Here is a 14,755-nt window from a genome sequence, read left to right on the forward strand (position 1 = left end):
AAGGGGCCTTCAAGCTTAAAAATAAATTGTGATAAGACCATAAGACATAGGAGCAGAATTGGGCTATTCGGCCAATCAAGTCTGCCTCACCTTTCCTTCGTGACTTATTTATTATTCCTCTCAATCCCTTAATTCTGCCAACTTCTAATTAGGAACTTATCAACATCCACTTTATTCCCAATATCTTGGCCTCCACAGCCACCTATGGCAATGAATTCCATAGATTCACCACTCTCTGGCTAAAGAAATCCCTCCTCATCAAATGGGATGCTGTTTGATCTCTGGGGAAGGGAAGAATGAAGGAAGATGTATTTAGAATCTTGGAGGAGATCACTCATGAAAGGACATAGTAATATTCTGTTTTGATGTATCGATATTCAATCTTAAGATTCAAAGTACATTTATTATCAAAGTATGTATGCAGTGTACAACCTTGAGATTAGTCATGAAACAAAGAAACACCATGGAACCCATTTGAAGAAAACATCAAACATCCAACGTGCAAGAAAAAGAACAAATTGTTCAAACAGCAGAGAAAAGGCAGTTATACACAGAATATTCAAGGTCAAATTGCAGGCCGCAGAGCCAGTCCGCCCTGATTAAAAATCACACAAAATAGCAATTTAAAAAGGAGTAACCAGAAACACATATAACATGAGGAGTCCTCTAATAATGAGTCCAATCCACAATCTGTGCCGATCAAACCTTGCCCAAGATCCAAGATATTCCTTCCTTTGGCGGCCAAGGGAGAGGGAGACCAGTCAAACGCAGGCAGATGGCTCTGAACACCCACTCGCTTCCACTTTGCGTGACGCTTTAATCAGCGAGTTGGCTGAGAAATGGAACAAATAATGGGTTCGTATTCCGCCATTAGGCCATGCACTCCATTCTCAACTCGCTCTCAACCACAGCAGAACCCCTCAGAGACAGCACAAGTGCCGTATCACTAAGTCACCCCAAAAACACATCAAAATGTAGATTATAGGCTCCAATCGCACACAGATCAGTACTAGAAGTACATTTCAAAGAAGTAGTTGTTTCTTGAACTGCCTGCAGGACATCGCTGTTGGTCATGTTGGTCGCTGGCACCATCTTGCCCACCACCCCTTTGCATAAAGGTAGAATTACACCACTGTATATATGCATATAGATGGTCCTGCCTGATACTGAAGGGATAGCATTCTGGTAATCAAATTCCTCTGGACTGAGAATAGAGAGGGCAAATGATCCGTTAGTCTTTAATGGATCCACATTTATTCTTATTGAGCAGGGATAATTTTACATTGCTTGGTTTTTAAAACACAAAGCACAGAACTTGTATTCATACAGTATAATGCGTAATATTGTCTCTCAGGGCAACACCACCATTTACATATTGTTGGGTTTTTGGATATTGGACTAACTTCTAAACTGGATTTTCAACATTCACTTCATCTGCTCAAGATACAGCGCCTTGTACTTGACTTAAAGACAGCAGCAACACTGCACTTAAATGGCAAAATAAATTATGTGCTTTAGCCCAGGACGAGATGAAATTCACACCTCCCTAACAAAATACTTCTGTCCCAATTGAAGGAATTTCAGCAAGCCTCTGCTGAGAAAAGAAAATGCTTTAAAAATAACATCAAAATCATTTGAAAAAATTCAACAGTTCATCTAAAAACTGGAAAGGCATTGCACTCAGTAGATAAAAATCAAGGAAATCTGTTCCCGAGGGGGTTGTGCTACATGATAACGAAGTCCATGGTGGCACAGAGAATAAATGGAAGCTGTGATAGGAAAGACTGAACAACCAAAAAGACCCAACCACTATCCACAGTCACCACTTACTCCTGCCCACACTGAATGTGGATCCTGGCTCAGCCTCTACGGCCACCTAAGGACCCACCAATATACAACCCCTTAAAGAACATCGCATTGGACTTGAGTTAGCACACTACTACTATTAGCCCTAGAATGGGATTTTGAATCACTGCCTTTACAACTTGGAATCAAGGATGCTATCACTTGACCGTGTGTTCTCAAAAGTGTAAACAAAGAATTTTGTATTGTTTGAATTTTGACATTTACAAGTGATTTAGTAATTTATAGTTCTGCTAATTTGGAGGGGGGGGATAAAAGCTTAATGTTCACAAACCTTATGATTTCAAAAGTATTAAAAGTTAAATTTGTGAGTAGAGATGGTGAGGTCATGATCTATCCAATAATGTTCGATAACTTTTGTGAATTTCTGCTTAGAAATTGGAGCTCCAAGACTATGCACAAAAGCCAAATACAATTCAATAAAAATTAAAATTTAAGCAAATAATCAGTTAAGTCAACTTTGAAAGTTCATAATATTTGCCTTCATCTAATAACTCTCCTCGTTTTTTTGAAATGTGAAGATAATTGATTTTTTATGTATTTTCCTATTAAATCTTTCATCTAATATCCATTTACCCCATTCTGGAAGCTTGGTGTATTACTGCCTACATAAGTGGTACAGGTTTCCCCTGCCATCCGAAGGTAGAGTGTCCCTTTGAAACGGTTCGTAAGCCGGAATGTCGTAAAGTGAAAAAGCAGTTGCCATTTATTTATATGGGAAAAATTTGTGAGCGTTCGCAGACCCAAAAAATAACCTACCAAATCATGCCAAATAACACATAAAACCTAAAATAACAGTAACATGTAGTAAAAGCAGGAATGATATGATAAATACACGGCCTATATAAAGTAGAAATACTTTTCTACAATCATTGCTGCACTGTTCTCCGTAGCGAAAATCTCACGCAAGCGCTCTTGGCAGAAAAACTCTCTCCAGTAACCTTTAAGCTATGAAGCTGCCAAATCATACCAAACAACACATAAAAATACACAGCCTATATAAAGTAGAAATAATGTATGTACAGTGTAGTATCACTTACTGGAATCAGGAAGACAGCGCCAAACACACTGATGGTGTGTTAGGCTGAGTCGTCGGAGCTTAGGGTTGTGCAGTGGTCCCCAACCTCCAGGCCGCGGACCGATACTGATCTGGGACGCACCCAACACCTCTTTAAGAAAAAGGCCGAAATAAATAAGCTAATTAATTAGGTGCCACGCGGCACGTAAATGTCAGCCCAGATCAGAGGCAACGCAATTTCAAATCTCTTACTAGCTCTTCCTTCAGTTAATCCTGACAAAGGGTCTCAGCCCGAAATGTCGACTGTACCTCTTCCTGGTCTGCTGCGTTCACCAGCAACTTTGATGTGTGTTGCTTGAACTAATGTAGGTCTTTCGTAACAGCGAGGTGTCATAAAGCAAACGTTCGAAAAGCGGGAGACACCTGTATCTTCTAAATATCTTGTTTCTCTTAGGGTACGAGATGTAGCTTTCCTGACATTATTTGGTTAGCTTGGTTCTTTAAGGATACTTCCATTTCAGATTTGGCATCTGTTTGGTACTTCAGTATAGATAGCACCAAGGGAATGGTGCACTGTCACAAATAACTTCTTTCACCTCAGGCATTAAATGAAAGTGCTATTGATGGGTATGAAGGAAATGACGAAGAACTAGTTAAATGTTCAAGTGATTATGGTGAACTTACATCTCTTAAATTGCTTACTATGAGTATAAAATATAAAAAACCATATTGTCTACATTCATTGTAGTTATAATGTCAAATACTTTAATGAAACCATCTTGTATTATTCTGCTTGAAGTTTCCCCTTTCAAATTAGACTAAGAAAACAAATTTTATTGTTATTATTATGAGCATTTTGTGGTATTACCATTCATTTTCTTCTTTATAAGGTCACAAAGAGGAGGACAGCCTTAAACAAGACATTTGATGAGAAGGAAGTCAGTCACTCTGTTCAGCAAAAGCTGAGTCAGCCAGCAACTACAATGGAGTATTCTAACACATCACATGGGTATCCTAGTGCCAGCACTTCAAGGAACTTCATTCAGCCCAGCCAAACACCTCTTAAGCCCCAGGATAAAACTGTTGTACAGACTCCCATTCAACCTCAGGGGCAGCAACAGCCGGTAGCAGGTTCCTCCGGCAGACGCAAGCAAAGAAAACTCGCAGTCAATTTTGGAGCCCCTCGGCTGCCTCAGTAGTTAAGGTGAAACAAATTAATCTATTTCTGAAACTTAAGTTTCATACAGTAGTATTTTTTAGATAGTTTTGACATTGAATGTTCCAACTTTCCTTTAGTATTCATTTAATAGTGTGCTTTCCTAAATGCTAATTAATATTGTTAGGCTAAAATTGTCTCCATTATAAACTGATGGCCTCATGGATTATTTTGCCATTGAAGATACAATACTCCTTATCTCAGACATTAAAGAATGAACCTATATTTTGGGAATTTTCCACCTATCTCTCAAATAATTGTGACATTGGTGAAATTCAACTTGTACAAAAATTAATTGCAGGATTAAATATTCCCCTCAGATGTGATCAGCTTCCAGTATACGCCATATAACACTGAAGTCTCTTGATATGAATTATATTTATTTCCTCCTCTTAGTATCAACTCACATGCCCTATTTTGATTTTCAAAGGTTTACATTTCATTTGAAATTTAGAAATGATGCAGCTTTTTATCATTGGCTATATCCATGCCTCTACACAATCCCAATTAAACATTTAATAATAAAAGATTTAATCATGGCATGTACCATGTTCTTTTTTTTAATCTTAGGAGACTTACCAGAAACTCCAGTTTGTAATATTACTTATACCAATAATCAGATTAACTCAGTGAACAGAGAATAGTTGCTGGTGGTGTGGAGAAACAGCAGGTGAAATGTTTGTCATCCATTACGTGACAAGCCTGATATTTAATTCAATTGAAATGGCTGGAGTTAGCTTTTTAAGTTCTTAACTAGGCAGCCAGTTTTTTATTGGCTCTGCTGCTTTCCTGGTCCTGTCTCGTTTCACGTCACTGTACTTTTCACATTGAGGACAAATTGTAGCATTGTCTTAACTCGTGTATGATATTGTCAAGAAAACAGATGATTTTTTGCCAACAGGAGCAAAAAGCATTATAATTTTTTTTCACAATTAACATTAATCGAAACATTCAAAAAGAGATTAGGTAAATATAATGGGGCAAAGCTGCATAATTATTTTACAATATTTTATTATATAGACAACAATAATCATCTACAATACTTGATTAAAAGTCAATATCTAAAAATGGAATTTTCACTTCTGAACAAGATTATATTTTCTGTACCGAGATTCTCATACTATGCTGGGCATGAATCAGGCACTATGGAAACGAAGCTCCCACAGTAGCAAATGCATTGACATCACACAGTATTGCCTTAAGCAATCCCACAACTGAGTTTAAAAATCCACAATCTTCGTCACATGTATGATTGCCTCAGAAGGATAAAACCTTTATTCCAACTTGAGCCTTTTATTATATACAGTGAGTAATAGGGAAGAATTGCCAAGTTTTGTGATATTTGAGGATTAGTATTTCTTGTGCTTTACCGAAATTCTGACAATATTATCTCTGCTGCTTTTAATGCAAACGGGTTTTGAATTTGGGTAGAAAATTGGTAGAGAATCATGCCTTGGATTTAATTCTTCCAGTTTTGCGGTCTATACTTTGATTTGAAAGCTTGAGTTAATTTCAAATACATTTCATTTTGAACATGGCCTTCTGGCTCAGGCTGTAGATAAGTACCTGGACAGTGTTCTTAACTTTGAAGACCTTCTTTGCCTAATAAAAAGAAGCTTCAGTCAGATCTTGAACACGCTTTTTTTGGGCATCAGCTGACTAAAAGGCTTCCTGTGCTTGCTGAATCATGACTGAAAATGGCCAGTCTGTGAACAGCAACTCCATTCATGGCTTGGCTTTGCGAATGAAGATTTAGGAAGGGGACTGCCCATGTCTGCTGCAGGCTCGCAGGTGGCTGACGAGGCCAATACAGGACAGGCAGGTCCGGCCACAGCGGCTGCAAGGGAAATTCTGTTCTGGGTTTGGTGCTGCTGTGTCAAGGTTCTTCCTCCTTCTCCTTTTGTCCTCAATGCCAGCCCTGCGTGCGTTCTCGAAGGAGGAGACAGACTGGTGAATGGTGTGTCGCCAGGCCTCGCGATCGGAGGGTAGGTTAGACCACTCGTGATTGCCAAGGTGACAGGCACCAAGGGATTTCTTCAGAGAGACCTTGTACCTCTTCTTCAGTGCCCCTCTGTTACGGTGGCCAGTGAAGAGTTTGCGGTACAGCACAATCTCAGGCAGGCAATGATCCTCCATCCTGGAGACGTGCCTTGCCCAGCGCAGCTGCGTCTTCAACAGCATGGCCTCGATGCTGGTGACCTCCGCCTGTTCGAGGACTTCGATGTTGGTGACGAAGTCACTCCAGTGGATGTTGAGGACGGTGCGGAGGTAGCGCTGGTGGAAACGCTCAAGGAGTCGTAGGTGGTGACGGTAGGTGACCCACGACTGGGAGCCGAACAGGAGGGTGGTCAGTACAACGGCTCTGTACACGCTGATCTTTGTGCCTTTCTTCAAATGCTTGTTGTTCCAGACTCTTTTCTTCAGCCTACAGACTGTGCTGTTTGCCTTTGCCAGTCTGTTGTCCATCTCTTTGTCAATCTTGGCATCTGATGAGATGGTGCACCCCAGGTAACTGAACTGGTGGACTGTCTTCAGCTCTAGCTCACCGATGGTGATGCGGGGAGTGTGGTAATCTTCCTGAGGTGCGGGCTGATGGAGAACTTCTGTCTTCTTCAAGTTGACTTCCAGTCTGAAGAGCTCAGCAGCCTCTGCGAGGCAGGATGTTACACGCTGCAGGGCTGACTTTGTGTGGGCAACAAGGGCGGCATCGTCAGCGAAGAGTAGCTCTCAGATGAGTTGCTCCGGTGTCTTGGTGTGGGTCTGTAGTTGCCTCAGATTGAACAGGCTGCCATCGGTACGGTATCGGATGTAGACACCGTCCTCGTCATCAAGGTCTTCTGTGGCCCTTTCGAGCATCATGCTGAAGAAGATGGTGAAGAGAGTCAGCGCGAGGACACAGCCTTGCTTTCCTCTGTTGCCTATTGGGAAGGGTTCTGAGAGGTCGTTGTTGTGTCTGACTTGGCCACTCTGATCTTCATGTAGCTGGATGACAATGCTGAGGAACTTTAGGGGGCATCCTTGTCGTTCCATGATTTGCCACAGACCTTTCCTGCTCACGGTGTCGAACACTTTGGTAAGGTCGACAAACGTCACGTACAGTCTCTTGTTCTGTTCCCTGCATTTCTCTCCATTAAGCATTGTTCAAATGCTTGGGTTCATTAGGGTTCTCAGTAGACTACTGTTGGCTTATTATAAACAGTTGCATATTTTGTTCATATTGGGCCAGAATTAATTCTTATGTTAATTGCTCCAAAGGATAGATTTTCAAGCTGAGTATATTTTTTTGCAGAGCACAACAGTCATACCTATAATACCATAAGGACTCTCTTATTTTATTTGGGGGGGGGGTGTGTGCGTGTGTCACATTTCTTTAAACCAGTAAAAGCTTTGTTGGATTAAATGTTGTGCAGAAAATTTTTAAGCCATGCTTACATATTATGCTTTTTAATACATTTTCTTCATACTTTGCTTTCTGTCTGTGTGTGAGTGGTGTAGCTTAGTTTTCTATTAAACTCAATGTCTTTGCACTTGGGAGAGATTTGAGGAATTCAATCTTTATTATACAAAAATATTAAATACTTCATTCACTTATATGTTCTAGAGTTTGATAAAACTGAAGTTTTATTTCAATTCTCATTTCTTTAAAACCTATAAAGTCACTTGTATTTTGGAATTTTACATTGCTTAAACATGGTACTTATGCTTTGATTTTTAAAAAAAATTCTAGTAATATTGTCTGAAATGGGTTAAAATGCTGTGATTCAGTGTCTGTAAACTGTGTTTAAATTGATTCATCGTTCATAAGTTATTCTTGATCTATGATGTCCTATATTTTGTCCACATCTGCCAATACATTGTCAATTGCCATCAGTTGTCCAAATAAGAGCATTTTCCACTCAATGCAAAATCCCAACTCAGTGTATGTGACCTTGCTTACTTTTATAAAAGTCATGTAAATGTTAGTTTTTATTCAATACTGTCAATTATGTCCATAGCACAGTTATACCAAAAGCTTGATATGTACTTGTACAGCAACGTATTTTATACGACTCAAAGAAGAAAATCAACTTCTGATGTAGATGTTGTAGAAGTGCTTTAAGATGGTTTTATACAAAATCTCAATTTATTTACTGTCTGATTTCTAGGTTCTTATACATGTACAATTTTTTATGTTTTTAGAAGACTACAACTGTTTTATCAATTTGTGACACAAACATTTTAATCTTTATCAGTGTGAAAATTTTGCTTTTATGCTTTTGATGTTAAAGGATTTCCATGTGGATCACACTGGTTTAAAACTGTACAGTGAAAGAAAGGTGATGGCAGCACATAAATCATATTTATTAATGAATGTGGACTTTTTACATTTTATGTATTACACAATGGAATGGTGACTGGTGAATAAACGAATACAGTTCAATGTTGCACTTTCTGCTGATGTGTATAGGCAAGCTCGATATGACAAATAAAGAATTTTGTTACAAGTGTTTGAAATGTGATACTGGCTTTGCTTTATCATTTAGTAACTTTTAACAACTCAGAAAAGGAGGATAAAATCAAGGATACTTTGCAGCTGTATTTGGTATTCTGAGAATTACTCAACTGTAGTTTTAGCTGGAACTTCAGGCATTTATTCATTGTAAACACAAAACACTCTGCAGGTTTTGGGGTCAAAGCGACACTCACAACATGCTGGAGGAACTCAGCATTGTACACTGTTAAACCCTAGAAAAGGAGTGTTCTGCCAAAAGTTTGTTTTATATTCTGAGACTGTTTTACAAAGCAGTAAGTTAATTACACCAGCTGGCATTTCTCTTCCCCACCTTTATCTCTCCAGTGCAATAATTTGGAGCCTTTAGAAATTGTGAAAAGGGGCACTTAGGGGATGTCTCAGAGCAGCTGCAGAAAGTTCTGAAGGGGGAAGGTGCGTAGCCTGAGGTCATGGTGCTCATGGTACTAATGACAGGGGTAGAAAGGGAGAACGAGGTCCTATACAGTGAATACAGGGCACTTGGAAAGAGGCTGAAAACCAGGACCTTGAAGGTTGTAACATCTGGATTACTCCCAGTGCCACCTGCTAGTCAGAGCAGGAATAGGAAAACAGAACAGATGAACAAGTTGCTGAAGAACTGATGCAGCGGGAAGGTTTCAAGTTCTCGGATCATTGGAACCTTTACTGGAGCGGGGGTGGCCTGCACAAGGGGGATGTGTTGCACCTAATCTGGAGGGATCCATTATCCTGGCTGGCAATTTCACAATACTATTTAGAAAAGTTTACACTAGTTTGGCAGTGGAATGGGTACCAAGGCCTGGGGTTAAAAACTGAAGGGATTGAGAGGAAGGTAGAAGTCATGAACGGTAAGAACAGGCAGGAGCAAGATAATAGATGCAGTGGGACAGACAGGTTGAAGTGTGTGCATTTTAATGCTAGGTGTATTTATTTATTTAGAGATACAATGTGGAACAGGCCCTTTCGGCTCTGAGCCACACTGCCCAGCACTCCTCCTTTTAACTAATCACAGAACAATTTACAATGACAAATTAACCTGGAATGTGAGAGGGAACCAGTGCACGCGGAGGAAATCCTACTGTCACGGGGAGAACATAAGGACTCTTTACAGGGGATGCTGGAATTGAACTCCAAACTCCGACGTCCCAAGCTGCAAAAGCCCTGTGCTGACCACTACTCTGGCGCCCCACAGTAACGGTGATGAACATAGAGCATAGACCAGTACATGGAACTATGATGTTGTGGCCAGAACATTGGCTTGGTTGAGAGAAGAATGGGAATGGATCATTTATGTTCCAAGGTTTGACATTTTAGAAAAGATAGAGAAGTATGTAAAAGGGTGGAGAGAGAAGTGGTACTATTAGTCAGAAACTATCGCAGTTGCACTCACTGGGGACATAATGTAGGGCTCATCCGCTGATTCCATATGGGGGGAGCTCAGAAAATCAGAGTGCAATTACTCTAACAGGTTGTAGTACAGAAGCCCCCCCCCACCCCCACATCCCCCAATATCCACTGAGGTGTGCAGGCAGATTGGGGAAAGGTTCAAAAACAAGTGTTGGCTGACTTCAACTTCCCTAACATAGACTGAGGCCTCCTTAATGCAAGAAGTTTAGGCAGAATTTCTTTGGTGCATCCAAGAGGGTTTCTTAAATCAATACTAAGATCGATGTTGCTATCCAGGGGAGACCCAGACACCTGGGATGGGGATATATGGTATGATGATAATGATAATGGGTCCTTTGGTGAGGGGGAAACTGCTTTTGCCCCAGAACCATTGTAGGCTCAGCCTGCCGTGGTGACTTCTCAGAAAAATGTCCATGGACAGCCAGGAGTTCAGACTCTCAAGTGCAAGAAGTATAATGATAAGGAGCAATCTGAGATGGCTGCCCGTTTTAAACAAAGGTCTGGGGAATCACTGGCCGAATGGTTACTCAGCTTGTGGGATGATGGAGGTGCTAGTATAACCTTTTATCCTGAAGAACTAGCAAGGCTAGGGTCTTTAAACTCGAATCCTCGTATTAATATTGATATTCTCGTATTTGGAGTATTGTGTTCAGTTTTAGTCACTAAATTACAGGAAGGATATCAATAAGGTTGAAAGAGTGCAGAGAGGGTTTACAAGGATGTTGCCAGGACTTGAGAAACTGAGTTACAGTGAAAGGTTGAACAGGTTAGGACTTTATTCCCTGGAGCGTAGAAGAATGAGGGGAGATTTGATAGAAGTATATAAAATTATAGAGTGAATGCAAGCAGGCTTTTTCCACTGAGGCTGGGGGAGAAAAAACCAGAGGACATGGGTTAAGGGTGAAGGGGGAAAGTTTAAAGGGAACATTAGTGGGGGCTTCTTCGCACACAGAGTGGTGGGAGTGTGGAACGAGCTACCAGATGAAGTGGTAAATGCGGGCTCACTTTTAACATTTAAGAAAAACTTGGACAGGTACGTGGATGAGGAGTGTATGGAGGGATATGGTCCAGGTGCAGGTCAGTGGGACGAGGCAGAAAAATGGTTAGACACAGCCAAGAAGAGCCAAAAGGCCTATTTTTGTGCTGTAATGTTCTATGGTTCTAATACATAGATCGTTTGACAAGAGGAGGGTCCATTCTGGACCTGGTGTCGGATAATAAGTCTAGCCGAGCGACTGAACTTTCAGTGTCAGAACAGTTGAGGAACAGTGACCGTGACTCCTTAAGTTCTATGATAGTTATAGATAAGAATAAGTATGAACCTTGAAGAAGAGTGTTATATTGAAGCAGGTCAAATTATGAGGGTACTAGGGAGAGTTAATTGGAAATGGTTGTTTTTTTTTGGCAATTCTACATCTGATGTGGAGAGTGTTGAAAGAGCAACTGCAGAGTACAGGACAGGTTGGTTCCAGGAATAAGGAAGGACAAGCATGGTAAGATAAGAGAACCTTGCATATTGGGAGAGGTGATGAATTTAGTTAAAGAGGAAGAAATGTATATAAGGTTTGGGAAGCTAAAATGAAACAGGTCCTTTGAGAATTATAAATAAGCAGATGGGAATTTAGGAAAGTCAGGAGAGGCCATTAAAAGTCTTTAGTATGTAGGATTAAAGAGAATCCTATAGCATTCTGTACAAATAAATTAAGAGGATAAATAAGGAGCAGATAGGACCACTTAAGGATAAAGGAGGGAACACGTGCTTGGAGGCAGATGATGTGGGTGAGGTCCTAAATGAGTAGTTTGCATCAGTATTTACCAAGCAGAAGGGTGTAGAGAGGGACATCAGTGTAGACCGTGCAACTATGCTAGACTATCTTGACATGAAGAAGGTGGCAGTGTTGTGTCTTGTATGAATGTTAAGGTGGATATACCCCAGATTATTGAGAGGGGAAGAGATGAGATTTCTGGGCTCTTGACCAATATCTTCATGTCTTCTCCAGCCACAAGCAGCATTCTGGAGTACTGGTCCATAACTAACATTGTTCCATTATTCAAGAAGGGAAATAAGGACAATCCTAATACCAGTAAGTCTCCCAGCAGTGGTAGGGAAGTTACTGGAGAGGATTCTTAAGGTTAGAATTTATGAGCGATTAGAAAACCATGTTCTAATTGAAGACGATCAACATAGCTTTGTGCAGAGCAAGTCACAGAACATAAAATAGAACAGCACAGTACAAGCTCTTTGGTCCATCATATTGTACTGACCTTTTAATTTACCAAAATCAACATAGCCCTCCATTTTTCCTTCGTCCATGTACCTAAGAACTTCTTCAATGTCCCTAATGTATCTGCCTTTACCACCACCTCTGGCAGTGTGTTTCATCCACTACCTCTGACATTCCACCTATACTTCCCACCAATCACCTTAAAATTACGCCCTTTCGTATTAGCAATTGCTGCCCTGGAAAAAAGTTGCTGGCTATCCATGGCTTGGTAACGTGGTTGAGTTTTTCAAGGTGACAATGGTGATTGATGAAGGCAAAGCAGTGGATGTTGTTTACATGGAGGGAAGCTCACCCAGAAAATTAAGATGCATGAGATCCACAATGAATTGGCTGTGTGAATTCAGAATTGTCTTGCCCCAGGAAGACAGGGTAGTGATTATTTTGGTACTTATTTTGGCTGAAGGTCCAAGATTGACTGAAGTTTTGCAGGAATATATATTGGAACCTCTGGAACCCATGTATGCCTTTTATATTTTTATATATTTTGATAGGTTATCCCTCAGTTTGAAATGCTGCAGAGAAAACTAAGTTTATCCAACCTCTTAGAATTCACAGATTTTTGGTACATGTGACAATAGTAAACCAATAGTAAGCCAAACCATTTTGCCCATCACACCCAACTTGTTATAGACGAATGAAAATGCTTGCAGAGGATTGTGAACTGTGATTTTCTACCCCAGGATTTTATGGAGACAAGATCATTTAAAGAAGACGTAGATAAATACTTGTACAGTGAAAGGATAGAGGACCATGGCACAGAAGAGTTTAGGCCTGGGCCTTCCTGCCTCTATTGTAATTCATCCTTGCACAGGCCATTTTTGTACTTGTGACTGTTACTCATTCTGAGACTAAGCATAGAGTCAATTGAATGTTAAAAATAGTTTTTCAGTTGAGTTTTTAATTCTTACAGCGCCACCAGTGTGAAAATACTGACCTATACAAACCCACGGGCATTGCATAATCTTTGAAAGCAGGGCTTCGATAACAATGCTGAGAACTTTTGAGGACCGGTCCAATTCAGAAACCTGAGAACAGGTGTTAGGGAGGGAAGAAATGAGGTGGAGGAAGACAGCTGGAAGCTATAGGCTAAATTAGTACCGTATTCCACTGCTGCCGAAGGAATGGAGCCCCGAACCGTGAACAACACTGAGTTTGCGTGTTAAAAACTCCGCGCCGCTCCGCCCCTTTCAGATGGGCTGATGTGTGACGTGCGACGTCACAGGCGCGGCGAGACGGGGTCAATGACCGGGAGTAAGTGGTGAAAGGAGCGCGCATTCTGTGCGAACACCGCCGGGCTACGCGGGTGCTCCAGCCGGGTAGGGTACCACGTTCCGCCGGCCGGAGCTCGGCAGCCCACCCTTGAACTGGCTAGTACTTCTAGAGAGCCGCTGGAGGGTCCGAGGAAAAAGAATAAGAATGTTTTATTTGGATACAAGAGCAACTTCCTGGAACGCCAAGTATCAGCTGAAGTTCCACGGAGCCGCCGCTTCCTAGTATCCGTAGCGTGCTTGTATGTGAAGCCCTACGCCCCGTGGTTTCCCTCCTTCCAACCCGTCCTTCAGTTTATTTCGTAGTTCTCTCTCTCTCTCCCTCTGCGGTATTTTCATGGCTGTTCCTGATCTCGCCCTGTGACTGCTGGAAGCGCCCCTCCCCGCCCCGGCGCTGGACGCCCACCACCCAGTTATGGGCTCTGTCAAAAATGGGTTTCGGCGCTCTGACACTTACATTCTGGCCGTTGATGTTGGCTCCACGTCCATCAGGTGCTGCGTGTACGACCGTACTACGAAGATCAAAGGTTTCAGTAGTAGACCGGTAAGGTCCATGTGTTAACGCGGGGATGTGAAGGGGTCTAAATCAGTGATCCAGCAGCAAATGAAGTCTGGAGGAGGTGGGAGGGGAGGGTGCGCGCGCCAGGGGAACACCTCTGTTTGTGCAACCTGAACTTGTGTGTGTTGTCATGGGAAAACAAAATTTAGAATACGTGTCTTTAGCGCCGAGTCACGACGTCAGTTCACCACGATTATAATGAGCTGAATAAATCCAGCTCCCTGCTGCTTGAATTCTGAGGCGTTTTGAACCTAAATAGTTCTAACACTGTCGCTCTCCTTTCGGGATGTGACTTGCCAGCGTTTAAAGCCCATCCCACACATGCAAGAAACAAAGTAATTCTGACTTGGATGAAATACTGAGCTGACTGTGATAGTAACACCTATATTGAACTGAATATATACCCAACTTGAACCTGACACACACATTCTGGTGCTATCAAGTTTCAGTTGGGAAGAAAATACTCCCTCTGCACCACTGGGGAGAGAGTCTTAGATTTTGATTTGGTCATGACGAAGGGCCGGCAGTATATTTCCACATTGTGATATTTTGAGATTTGAAGAGGAACGTTCAAGAAGTGAATCCTTGGTATTACAGTTTGGAAGGTTTATAGATGCAACACTGCAGCC

At 41.5% G+C, this 14,755-nt stretch overlaps 2 protein-coding genes and 1 long non-coding RNA gene across 5 annotated transcripts in view; 2 read left to right on the top strand and 1 right to left on the bottom strand.

The window, feature by feature from the left end:
• Nucleotides 1-4,080, top strand: part of xrn1 (5'-3' exoribonuclease 1) — a 110,999-nt gene extending 106,919 nt beyond the window's left edge. For 2 of the 3 annotated variants that reach the window (XM_063045421.1, XM_063045422.1), the window contains exon 43: nucleotides 3,772-4,080. In XM_063045421.1, coding sequence (XP_062901491.1) covers nucleotides 3,772-4,080 — 309 coding nt within the window. The remainder of the gene's footprint in view (nucleotides 1-3,771) is intronic. The other variant, XM_063045423.1, reaches the window with a different exon arrangement.
• Nucleotides 23-14,163, bottom strand: LOC134345187 (uncharacterized). The gene is made up of 3 exons (XR_010017630.1): nucleotides 14,025-14,163; nucleotides 2,904-3,032; nucleotides 23-832 (listed from the first exon to the last, which is right to left on the bottom strand). It is a non-coding gene; the product is annotated as an uncharacterized LOC134345187 (long non-coding RNA).
• gk5 (glycerol kinase 5) overlaps nucleotides 13,539-14,755 on the top strand; it is a 92,025-nt gene continuing 90,808 nt past the window's right edge. Inside the window, exon 1 of the mRNA XM_063045424.1 lies at nucleotides 13,539-14,111. Within this exon, the coding sequence (XP_062901494.1) occupies nucleotides 13,983-14,111 (129 nt within the window). The 5' untranslated portion in view covers nucleotides 13,539-13,982. The remainder of the gene's footprint in view (nucleotides 14,112-14,755) is intronic.

This window comes from Mobula hypostoma, chromosome 4, assembly GCF_963921235.1.
Source record: "Mobula hypostoma chromosome 4, sMobHyp1.1, whole genome shotgun sequence".
Classification (NCBI taxonomy): Eukaryota; Metazoa; Chordata; class Chondrichthyes; order Myliobatiformes; family Myliobatidae; genus Mobula; species Mobula hypostoma.